We start from the raw sequence: 13,086 nt of genomic DNA, 5'->3' as shown, positions 1-13,086 counted from the left end.
AGACAAAAAAAAAAAAAAAAAGACAGGTCTGCTTTCTGGTTCTGAAGCTGAATTGTACATTTGGATGATGCTGTAAGGAAGAAAAGTGGTGATCCTTTATAATATATGAACATATAGAGGTTTTCTTTTAATGGAGTGGAGGTTTTAAGGAATCCACATCTCCCTTAGGAGGAAGTTTCTCTCTCTCTCTCCCTCCCTCTCTCTCTCTCTCTCTCTCTCTCTCCCTCTCTCTCAACAAGAGCGCACACGGTCACTGAGAGCTCAGCCAGAATGCGCCACAGCGCATCCAGCAGTGCCACACTGATGAAGCGCGTCTCCTGACCCTGACAGCCCAAGCCTTCCCTCCGTAAAAGCACGAAATGCCTGCAAACACCTGGCTGGATTTCGCGGAGGCGGTCTGTTCTCCGTGTTCCTTTTACGCCCCGTCTCAGCGTTGCTTTTGCTAGGAACGCGATGTCCTGGATGCGTTTTCTCCAGTGACGCTGAAGTGAAGCGCAGTTCGCTGAAGCCATGTGAAGAGCGGACATGTCTCTTGTCGGGAGCACCGGAGGCAACACGCGAGTCCAGTAGAGGAACAGTGCTCGCGCTTTATTGGAGAGCAAAAAAGATCCATGAGGAGACGAAGAGAGAAGAGATGGTAGAGAAGTAAGTACGCAGACAAGTTGGAAATCTAAGCCTAGCAGATGATGATTAGCTGCTTTTATTCTTCGTGACTTATAACCTGTTATCAAGTTTGCACTTTAGAGAAGATGTTAAGGGGGAAAGCTACCGTTCAGTAGGTAATCGGTTCACTGATTATTGATTGAAGGTTAATAACAGGGATATTTGAACTATTCGTATTATTGTTTTGAACTTGATGACACTTTTACTTAATTATAGACAAGAAAGCGACATTTTTAATTAGGTAGACCCATTTAAAATGGAGTAATATAATAAAAGTGCTTACCGGAGTTGCGTGTATGTGCAAATAACATAAAACCTAAAACAGTCATTTTTGTTTTCACTGGGTTGTTTTTGAGCGAGTGATCCTCTCCATGAGTTGTTTACTATAAAATTATGTCCAGGACCTCTCGGGGTGGTTATGTAATTGCATCTACTGTAGCAAGCTGTTTAGGAAACGGGTTTGTGACAAAGAATTATAAATTTTTAATGAGCGTCCATTCAGTTGCTTTGCACATTTATACTGTGGGACAGCAGCCAAAACAAATAAATACATGCATGCATGCATGCATGCATACATACATGCATTAAAAAAATATATAAAGATATAGTATTTTAACTCATGGAGTGCAAAGGGTTGCATTCTTCTTTCTTCAGTCTTCGTTTCATTCTTCTTCACATGTTTTGCATGCACAGATTGATTGATTGACAGATCGATTGAAGTGATATTTGGGAGTTTTATATCAGTCATACATGTATATTTATTGGACATAATTCGGAAGAGGATCGAGAGATAATGAAGCCGATTGTAAAATTAGGGCTGATATATTGTGTTTTTTTCCTTCAATGTGAACACAATGTGAATAAAAAGTGTCCAACCTCATGCTGATCGCTGGGGTTGAGGTGGCGCTGTTTCTTTAGAAAAACATAAAAAAAAATGTAATTAGACAAACCAAGTAAAAAAACATTATTACTTATAACAGCATTAAAAAAAACTGCCATTACTACTGGACTTCTATTTTTAAGATTTAATGATCAGCTTTTCTGCCAGGTTACTGACATTTTAAGAAGGTGGTGGCATTAAAATACTGCAACAGAAAGTCTCACTGTAATATTTAATATTAACGTTTCTGAAATATCTTTTTCTTTTTTTTTAGCAGCCAAAAAACAAAAAAATCTTAGCTGTATGCCACAAAATTCAGAAATTGTCTGCACAGAGGTCATCTTAGGTGATTCCAGTGATTCAATATAAAATACAAAAAAAAAAATGCTGTATATACAGTTTTTGTTCTGTTGTACATATATATAGTCGGTCCTCATGTATTTACACTGTGCATATAGTAACTAATTATCCATCCCTTATCTATTCCACTATGTATTACATCTTTGCACCATTGCATCTTAAATATGCTTTAATTGTTGTTTTTGTCTGTCTCATTGTGTCTGTGTCATGCTGATGTCATGTAGTCAGTATTGTCTGTTACATACAATGAGAGCAAAGAAAAAAACGGAGCCTAATTCCTTGTATGTGTACAAAGCAGATTCTGATTCTTATTATTCACTAGATATAGATATTTGCGATGCTCTGCTTGGCCTTTACTAGAGTCACCTTTAGCTGCTTGTTCATGGATCTTTCTCCATTCAGTTTTGTATTTAATAACTGAAAAGCTACCTTACTGGATTGAAATCAGCTGACGGGCTTGGTCGATGCTGCGGGGGGGAATCACATTTCTTTCCCTGGAGAACAAGAAAGTATGATTTTAGGTCATTATCCCTTTGCTCTGTGAAATGCTGTCCAATCAGCAGTTGGTTGAATGTAAACAGATTTTATCCTCAAAATTTGTCCTGCTACTTCTATCAGCAATCACATCATCAATGTTTAATAGATGTGGTAAGCTTTCCATGCTTGTCTCTTCCCATCATTGTGGTAGAAGCTAATCAATCAGTCAGTTTAAGATTGTCTTTTTCAGAACTGTGCAGGTTCTCTGGTAAGGTCTAATCTGTCCTTCTTTTTCTTCAGTGTAACCAGTAATTTGAGCCTTGTTGTAAACTTGTTCTCTTTCCAATCATGATGTCTCTTCATTGTAAGCTTTAAAAGTGATCAGCTATCTCCTCAAGTGTGCTTGACTTGGTTACTTCTGCAGTTCAAACCTTTTTGGCTCAGCCAGCCAGTGCATTTATTCTTTTTAAGAATTAACCAAATTGTTGATTCAACTTTTCAGTCTAATGATGTCCTCGCTTGCACTGACATCTATTTGGGCCTCATATTCAGAGTTGAAGCTAAGGCTACCAGAGCTTTTATTGGCCTAATTTGTCATGAAACAACAAATTAACAGCCCTTACCTGCTCATGAAACCACCTGTCAGTCAATTGTCCAATTAATTTTGAGTCTCTAGAAATGGAAATCGTGTATAATAACGTCTGATTCCAAAACAAAAAATGTGTAAAAGCCTTAAAACAAAGCTGAGCCTGGACTTCAGTCACACACTGTTTTTTTTAATCCTTTGTTGTGTGCAGAGGAAAAAAATGTTTAACTGTCGAAAACTTAAGGACCAAACTGTATACACTGAGAGATAAAACATTACAATCCAACCCTGCTCTTTTCTTTAACACATTAGACCAGAATTTCTTAAATACACATGTGAAAGAACCTTTTTCCACATCTGCTCCATGCTTGCCGGTCTTCTGGACCAGAGAGGATTCCTGGTAGTTGGTCAGAAACTTTCCATTTCCTTAAGGAAATGAACTCCTCCCTGTGCTTGAGGAATTGAGAGTAATGTAGGGGGAAGGATAATACCATCCTGGGATGGGTTATAAACCACTTCGTGACTGGAAGAGAAGGTGTTGAAATGCCTCATCGACCCATTACACAATTACAAAGTGTTCTTGAGACTATCTAGCTTGCCCTGACACAAGTTTTTCAGAGAGGTCACAAAGAAATGGTAACTGCCGCTCAGTGTTGTGTAGTATATATCAGTTTTGAGTTCAAGAAAAGTTAAAGGTTTTATGCCTTTTAGGATATATATTTGATCCACAGTATATAAACAGGCAGTTTAAACATAGAGTTTGGGTTGTGGTTGAGTTTGAAGTTGAAAGCAGCTCTTTGAAGTAAATTTATGAGTCAGAAATGCCTGTAAACCATTTAAAAAACGATGTTTTGAAGTGTCGGGTATTTAAAAATATGAAACTGAAAATCATTTGTACTCATTTACATTTTAAAGACAGATAATTAATAAAAGCAGTTATAAAGAACAGTCTGCAATAGTGTTCAGGGACAGCCAGTCCTGGAACATTTTACGACTTTAAAGCTTGTTAAGGTTTCTAATTATCTCACAGACTTTTTCCTTTATGTGATGAAGAAGCAAACAGTAATTTAAACAGTTAGTTAAATGACAGAATCAATAACTGGCAATTATTTTGTAAATTAAACCATCTTTTTAGGCTGAAATATCACAGCTCCTTTGGTCCAAGCTTCTTCAGTGAGAGCTCCTTTTTTGTTTGACACATTATTAAAAGGTTTATTATTACATTTAACCCTGTTTAGTTTGAATGAATAAAAGATATTATGATACTGCACTGTCTGGATGGTAACCATGAGAAATAGTCGCAACCCTATTATATTATATTATGTAAATCTCATATGGCGCATATTGTTTCCTGTTTATGTCTGTGATAAAAATAGCACAGGTACAGTGAGAGATTCATTGACTGATGAATCTACTTGCAACCAAGTCTAATCATAGGAAAGATGAATGATGGGATAAATGAGGAAACATGTAAAGACACTGATCCACGTAAATCATTTGTGTCCTTGCAGTGGCTGCACCTGACCTTCTTGACCCAAAGGCTGCCGCCCACAACTCCAAGCCTCGCCTGTCGTTTTCAACCAAACCAGTGGTGCTGAACACCCCAGAGGACGAGTGCGACACTCGGACTACGGTCATGAGGTGGAAGACCGTATCAGCTATCTTTTTCCTGGTGGTGTTGTACCTCATTATCGGGGCAACAGTGTTCAGAGCACTTGAACAGCCTCACGAGAGCTCCCAGAAACTGGCCATTCTTACTCAAAAGCTGGACTTCTTAGTTGCGCATGCATGTGTAAACTCCTCGGAGCTGGAAGAGCTGGTCCGGGTAGGTGGAAGCTTCAGTGCCATAATAATAATCCTAATTTATTCTGTTGTGCGGGTCTTAATGTGTAGCAAAACACAAAATTTGTCTGCAGATTTTTAAAACTCAGGGAGAACACTGAGCACTGTGCAGTTTGTATCTGGCAGCTTAATGTTGTTTAAGCACCCCTGAAACCCTACCCTGCGTGTAACATTATGCCTTGCAGAAAAGTATAATAACTGTAAATTGTTTTTACCCCACAGCTGTAAAAGTCTGATGGAGTATTGTCGTCACCCTGCCGGGGGACGACCAGGGGGTGTCAGCACCCAAGTTTGTAAATGTGATAACTCAAGAACAAGGCGACGTAGGATTTTGACATTCACACCATAGTTACAGCTAAGAATCTCAGAAGAGTTTGAATCTCAGTGACCTTGAAGTGAAGGTCAGAGGTCTTTAGAAGAAAATCCCTTTCTAAAGTTTGAACAAAAATATGGTTTTAAAACAGCCCCCCCCCCCCCCCCCACTGAAGATATAATTTTTGTTATATCCATCACCATTTTTGTTCCAATGCAGTACTCTCTGACTGCCATGTGTCTCTGTCATAATGTCTCTGTTTTAAAGCTAAATAATACCATTCTTTAAAGATAAGCAAATTTGGGGTTCTTTTGTACCTGTTCTTATCCATGAAATGCATTTTTCAACAGTGATTTGTGAGGGTTTTAGAAGCCTTAGACAGTTGATACAGGGTAGCAAATCATGAAATGCATCTGTTTTGCTAAATGGAACTTTAAAACAAAGTTTCATTCTAGGGAATTCCATATCACAGCATATCTATACTTCTGCAATTTCATTTGAAGAAACAGAATTGAACTATGCAGGGAACTTTTTATTTTCTTGAGCTCACCATATGCCAAGCACCAGAAAATTACTACTTGAGGCTGAGACCAGTGTGGGAGTACCATAGAAGAGGCAAGTTTAAATGTTTTTGAGCTGTAAACTAAATGACATGGAATCCATCATTGCTGGAGGCTGATGCTAATTTTGACATTTCTATTAAAGCTATTAAAAATTAGCATGGGCAGAACAAAGGGCTCAACAGACCATCTACTGTTTCATCATCCCAAATCTTGAATGCTAGCGCTGATGTAAATTTAACCATTTTGAACTGCTCTGCAAAATAAAATATACAGAAAACGAATATAAACTATGAATGGCAGCAAAATAAAGCACAATACCGCCAAATTACCCATCTGGGTCCTCAGGTTTGTGTTATGTTTGCCCTTTGGGTATTCAATGTTTGCTGAAAAGAAAGTCCAAGGTGTAACTACAAATCAAGCCATGAAGTCTCAAGTTGAACTAGTAAATCTCACTAAATGAAACCAATCCGTCAACTTGTAACTGCACATCAGTGACTAAAAATAAAAATGCACTAAAAAAAGATATATTGACGGTGCAGCCGTTTAACTCGTGAAGTCATGACTGTTTCTCTATGGATTAGTTTATCTAGCAGGCAAACTTGTCAGGGTTGATTAAAAGCATTTCCTCTTGGGGAATCTTGTTGGAGCATTGCACTTGTGGATGATGATTACTTTTCTAATGTGCCAAAGCTGAAAGGTCTTAAATCTCAAGGGAAAAATTATTTTCTACCTTTTCTAAATTTGGCCGCTAGCTGCAATTTCTCATTAAGAGTCTGCCACTTGGAGCCAAGAAAAACACCTTCAACTATCAAAATGTGCAAGACCAACGTTATGTAGTAACATAAAAAATTAAAAAGGTAATATATCAAAAAGCAATATATGTATTTTTTTCACATAGTATGGTAGGCCCTAAAACATTGCAACAATGACCAAATGCAAACAAGTAATGAGCCAGCAAAGTAATGAAGGTCTACAGAGAACATAAAGCAAGTTTATTATAGAATTTCATTCATTCATTTTATTTATTTTTTTGTTTGTTTGCTTTAACCAAATCATCGTGTCACAAGTCAAATTAAGCTACTGGCATAAACATACAGTTTAATGGCAAGGATCATTTCATTGTGAGTGGAGCAAACATTTTTAAAATAATAAAATATCTAAGCAAACACTTCAAGTGAAAAGCCCATCATATACTATAAAGCTAACCAAAAACTGTTTTAAAGTTTGTTTTTAGGTACTAAATTATAGAACAGCAGAGCTTGAAGCATTGACGCACGCTCTGATATGGATTTCACCTCACACTGAAAAAAACCCCTCTTGATTTAACAAGCAGGTCTTCTCATTCATAACATGAGAACAGGAGAAAACTTTCACAATATAACAAGATTACTTTTCATTTCACTCTGGGTTTTATTGTTTAATACTTTAAAGGGCTCCAAAGTGTACTTAATGTGTATTTACCTTTTTCTGGCATTAAAGTAATAAAAGTATTGGCATACGCTGTTTATAGTACATGTATGCTCTAACATAATTAAAACTAATTTCACGCTGAAAGGATTTATTACTGGATGTATTGAATAATGTGTCGTGGCCACAGTTGTAACAGATGGCAGTTATTTATCTTTAAATTGCTGAGTTAATGTTTAACGGTGATGGTGGTGCTTTCAGAGCCGAGATCATCCATCTTTCAGATTGTTAGAGTGAAACCTGAGGCTCTGGACAATGGAAATCATCCTGCCAGCTCCCTCTTTCAGTCCCACTACCTGTTACCTGACATCCAACAATAGGGCTACGACTATGCAGTGAAGCTTATTTACAGTTAAGACATACTTAAAAGCATATCATCAGGTAAACATATGGAAAGCCAGCAGTAGCAGCAGTCGATTCTGCATCATCATCCTCTAAAAGTAGGAACCCACGTAACAACTTTCATGACAAAAAGCAACTTTTTTTGACAATATGCACTGAGATTGGATCAATCTGTAAGAAAGCATGAGTTCTTTTGACAGACCGTCACCTGTAAAACTGATAAACAGGATGAGGATGTTTGTTGCTATACAAGTATGTCTCCTGTCCTGCGTGTCCCTTTTTCTGCAGACTGTCCTCTGTCTTTAGATGCATCTGAGCTCTATAGGTTTCCTGGACTTCTGGAGCAAATTGGAACTAATTACTTGCTCAAGAACTTAACCTAAAAATCCAAGACGAGTTGTCTCTGGGAAGCATTTAGAGTCACTTTAATGTTTGGCATTTTGAGGCTAATTGTAAGGCAGATAGCAGTGTTGATATGAATCTTTTATTGTGTTTTCACGAGACTAGAGTCCAGCCAAACGCTGGATGGGCAGAGGTGGGCAGAGTAGCTGCAGTGAGTTTACCAGCCTTTCAAGCAACTATTATTCTTCTGATCATTTATTGATAGGCAGCTTCAACTGAGGTCCCCCCTCCCCCTCCCTCACACACACACACACACACACACTTTTACTTAATGATGTATACAAACACACACACACGCACACACCTTTGCAGGTTCCTGCTGATCAAACACTACTCAGCAGAGGATTGAGGAGAGATGTGCTCTCAAAGGGAGTAATTAAAAAAAGTGAGTGATGTCAAAAGCTCCGACAACTCTTTCTCTCCGGGCTATTTGCCTCAGCTTTGAGGCGTCCACTGCGGTCTTCGTGTCATCCTTTCTTATCTTTTATTAGTTTGCATATAGCTGAGCGCTAAAGCGGTGAATTAGTAAGCTCACTTGGCTGGGACACAAAAGGGAGCTGACTGAGCCAGGGCTTTCTGATCTAATGATTTGCTAAATCATGTTTTTAAAGCCACTGTGAATGTAGTGGAATTAACTTTGACCTCCTCCTCCTTTGGTTTATTTGGGAATTATGAGGTTTAGACAAAAACATAATAAAAGCTAATCTTGGTACATGTATTAAGTCTCATAATACAGCTGTATTATCCTCCAGTGGGCTCTACCAACTCTATTATAGCAGCTAAATAGCTTGAGTGGAGAAAACTGTAAATCAATTAATTCTATGCTTTTGTGCTTTTCCCAATTGCCGTTATTTGAGCTCGTACTAGTGACTGATGAGCAACATACGGTGTCTTGTACACTTACTATATTATAGCAACGTAACTCTATATCTGAGTGGTCTATTCATATTAAATCCAACTGATGGACATAATTAAAAAATTCTAACTCTTTTCGGTCCAATTCTTACATTTATTAAAAGAAAAACCACACAAGAATTAGATCCTTTTTAGATCTTTTTTCTTGGCCTCAAACTGAATGCATAATCACAGGGGAGTAAAAGCTTTAGTCCAGCGAAGTATTCCTCTGCAAGTTAATGGCATCAGATCTGTAGTAGAGTATTTGCTCCCCTGTCGTTTCAAAGTGTTTCTCTTTCATTTTGTCTCAGTAATAATTCTAGCGAGTCTCTTTAGTTGCCACTTGGGCCAAAAAACCTTTTTTCTTACTGCAGTAAATTAAACTGTTCCCCTGTTGGCCCGAGTCTCTCTCTTTTTTTTTAAACCTGGTTCGGATCAAGTTAATCCAGCATTCAGAGGAAATGACAGTTCACTAGTCTTGATCTTTTATCTTTCTCGTTTTATCTTGATGCTGTAATCCTTGATACCAAACAGCCAATACGATCCTTCCTCTCCATCTCCTAATAGCAGAGAGAGGCCGGGGTTTGTTTGATTAATTATATTAGTTGAGTCTGCCATACTCATCGATGTGTTATTTGGCTCAGGTTTACTCAAGCTCGAATCTCTGTCCATGGATCTTAAACATCAGTAATCCAAATGTAGTGAGTCATGATGAATCTGTGACAGTTTCCATGGTGCTGTATGCGGTAGACTGATTTTTTAATTGTGCCTTTTTCTCTCTCTTACTACACCTTAGATCTAAAATCAGAGTTCTCAGAGTGTATCCTTGGGTAACTTTTTGTGCAGTCCATGAGGAGGAAAAAATTAGCAGACTAAATATTCATGACAATGAAATCAAACGTTTTATTCACATATACATTTTTCCCTAGTGACCAGTGGTTACCTGGGCAACTCTCAGCTTTACAACTTTACCTACATACTGTAGTATGTGTGCAGGTTATACACTAGTGATTAGAGATCAATAGAGGTTAGGTAGGTCAGTTGAACTAGTCAACTCCCCCCCAAAAAGAAAAGAAAAACAGTTAGAAACAGGTAGCAGGAAGAGCAGGAAGATCACAGACACACACTGCTGTGTGCTATTGTACAGTACTGTTGTAGTATTGTTATGATATTCCTTTAATACACTTTAACCTCCTAAGATCCAGAAGAGAAAATGTTTTGTTTTGTTTTTTTCAAATTGTAATTTTTTTACTTTTTATGTTCTGCTTCTGTCCCTTGAAGTGGACATCAGGTCTTGTTTGATCACAGAGTGATATGATGGCTGAGTCGAGCAGAAAGATTTATAGATATATAAAGACAGATAGAACTATAGCGGTGGAGTCAGGAGCTGTCAGCTGTCATTTTGCCTCGAGGAGCCTGGGAAGGGACAAAATGATGGCCCCCAAAGTTGATTATGGATAAGACGTATTGCATAAGCTGGGGCTCTGAAGTTGTGGGATTTGGTTTGGAATTATTAGGCTTGTTGCATTCTGTTTGGAATTAAATTTGTAAGTTCCAGTTTTAATGCTGCCTTTAGAAATGACCATTTCCCTCTTGTTTGTGTGCTTTTTTTTTCTCTAAAACCTCATTGCCTGTTTTCTGTTTGATGGAACCAGAGGACCACCCATTTGGTGGTTTTTTGCAGCATTGTCCTGTTTTCATGTTTCATGCTAAAAACTATTTCAGTATGGTATTTATGCTACTTTCACGTTTGTAAGTGCTGACATTTTTTCTTCTCAAACCCGGTTGCCTGTTTTCTGTTTGATCTTATCAGAGGACCACCTGTTTGGTGGTTGTGTGCAGCGGTGTCCTGTTTTCATGTTTCATCGTGAAAAAATATTTCAGTCCAATTTTAGCATGGTTGAAATTAAACCGATCAAGACAGGAGACGTACAGTTTAATGCACTTAGCATGTATTTTATTAATGACATAAATCAGCAGGATAAAAGAAGAAATCAAACTCTTAGCTGGTGTGTGTCTGTGAATTACACACCTTAGATTTATTAGTTAAGTTTAGGAAAAGATCATTTGATGGCTAAAAATAGACATTTAACATGCTGACAAAGAAGATGAACAAATTTTAACAAGCTGTGTTCATAAAATGTTATAAAACTGGATGTGACATCACACACTGGTCTTAAACTCATTGTCACTGTGGAAATTTGGAGTCCGATATTCCCTTCAGTTTGCAAGCTGCATACATAGCTAACTGCTGAATCCTAATTAGTGCTTAGTAACAGACTTATAAAATACTGAAATTTCACTCACTAAAACTAAAGAAGAAACTCGTGCTGCGCAGCAAACTATATCATTTGTCAGATCATTGCAATTAAATGCTCCCAAAGGCACAGACACTACAAATGGTTGGATCTAGCAGCATGGAGGTAAAGGCCTAGCAGACGTGACTACAGCTTCCTGTTGGGCACATGTCAAAGTAGCAGCACCTATAATTCAATTGTTAAGAAAATGTATCTCGTCTAGAGTTGTTGTGAAGTGGCGAAACTATCAATAGAGGGCAAAACTATTATTGTACTAGGCTGTAAACATTTTACTGCAGTAAAGTCATTTTATTATAAAAGTAATATATGCAGATTGATTTGCTTTTGAAGTTGCCACTGAAAGAAATACAATTTTTGGCACTTCAGATTTTGTTTTTACATACCACTTAAAAGTATTCTTGATGCCAAGCTATGAATAGCCATCAGGAGACCAGTCACTTATTAGGCCGTATTATGGTGTCTTAGGTGGACATCTATCACAGTAGCTGAATTGTGCAATCTCCCTGAATTAAATTTTTCCCTCCTCCTGGAACACATCAGACATTTTAATGCATTAGCTTTCCAAGGCATAATCTATCATAAAGAAAGGCGATAATGCCACAGCTGTCTGCGTCTGGCTATATTTATCCAATATGCAGTTTACTAGCAGGGTGAACTCACTGTAATCAAATGCCCAGTGTTAAGTATAGACTGAGCGGACTCTATGCAAATAGGTGAGAAAAGAAGCAAGTCTACATGTTACATGAGAATTTCAATAAGGAGAGATCATTTAGAAGAACTGAACATGATTTATTGAGAGAGTGAAATTAAATAATGTATTTGCCGATTAAACTCTGATGACCCTTCATGGCAGAGCAGAATCCCAGCATTGATTTAGGACAGGATCCCTAGATGGTGGTGAAGATGAAGATTGATGCTTGGTGGATAGAACTCTGTTGGGTGTGATGAAGATGGGGAGTAGATGGGGAGGAGATGGGCTGCACGAATGAGACTCTGAAAGGGAGAATGACAGAGTACGCAGATTTAACAACACAGAATGGAGGCAGATTGGCTCAAAGGAGGCAGGCAAGAAGATGATAGGACTGTAATGATGTCAGTACTGACTCAGACAGCGTGGGAAACTGGTAGTGATGTAAAGAACAGACTAGTAGCCGAACGTCCAGGAAAGAAGGCAGACGATTACATTCTTATTGAACTTACACATAAGCTTCATTTTAATGTATAGAAAAAAAAATGTAAAAGCAATTTTTCAAAACATCATCTCGCCATGTAAATACAATGAACTTGTGCGCAGGTCATTCCACATCTTTTGCTTGTGACATGTAAACTTTGGCATGGAAAATAGCGGCACATATTTACTGTATTATTTATTTCATGCTAAGGCTGTTTTTTTTTTTTCTTCTGCAGCAAGTGGTTATAGCAATTCGAGAAGGTGTGAACCCTTCAGGAAATTCATCCAATCAGACGAGCCTCTGGGACATGAGTTCCTCCTTTTTCTTTGCTGGGACTGTTATCACCACCATCGGTAAGCAGAGAAATTTCTCATTCGGTTGTGAAATAAAATGGAAATGCAAATAAATTGTAAGAACAATGTAGAAGCATTTTGGATACAAGTGGATACACCTCAGTCCCACTACCAAAAAGTGTGAGCCAATGCCTGAACAGGCCTTAAATAGTTGTTTTAGTTGAATACTTGTCCTGATCCAGTTTGGTCTAGCAGCCTCCCACTTGAATTTATCCCAGTAAATAATTTTGTACCTCATTTGCAAATTGTGCCCTCAATGTTAGCTACTGTGCTCTTTATACATAACAGAACTTAAATGTCCAACTTAAATATGTAGTAATGTAATTTGGCTTCATACGAGCAAAAAACCAGCCTGAAACTCAAACACACTTCCCTTTTTTCCATCATGTCTTTTACACCATTTGCTCTCTCTCTGTCACCTCCAGCTGTAAGAGCTTGCTAATCAGAAAAAAAG

General features: G+C 38.0%; 1 protein-coding gene across 1 annotated transcript in view; it reads left to right on the top strand.

Annotated features, from left to right (window-relative positions):
• The first annotated feature begins 298 nt into the window (after positions 1 to 298).
• Positions 299 to 13,086, top strand: part of LOC134643725 (potassium channel subfamily K member 2-like) — a 30,596-nt gene continuing 17,808 nt past the window's right edge. Inside the window, exons 1-3 of the mRNA XM_063496257.1 lie at positions 299 to 645; positions 4,478 to 4,791; positions 12,515 to 12,632. Coding sequence (XP_063352327.1) covers position 645; positions 4,478 to 4,791; positions 12,515 to 12,632 — 433 coding nt within the window. The 5' untranslated portion in view covers positions 299 to 644. The remainder of the gene's footprint in view (positions 646 to 4,477; positions 4,792 to 12,514; positions 12,633 to 13,086) is intronic.

This window comes from Pelmatolapia mariae, linkage group LG15, assembly GCF_036321145.2.
Source record: "Pelmatolapia mariae isolate MD_Pm_ZW linkage group LG15, Pm_UMD_F_2, whole genome shotgun sequence".
NCBI lineage: Eukaryota > Metazoa > Chordata > Actinopteri > Cichliformes > Cichlidae > Pelmatolapia > Pelmatolapia mariae.
This window is presented reverse-complemented; position numbering and strand designations above follow the sequence as displayed.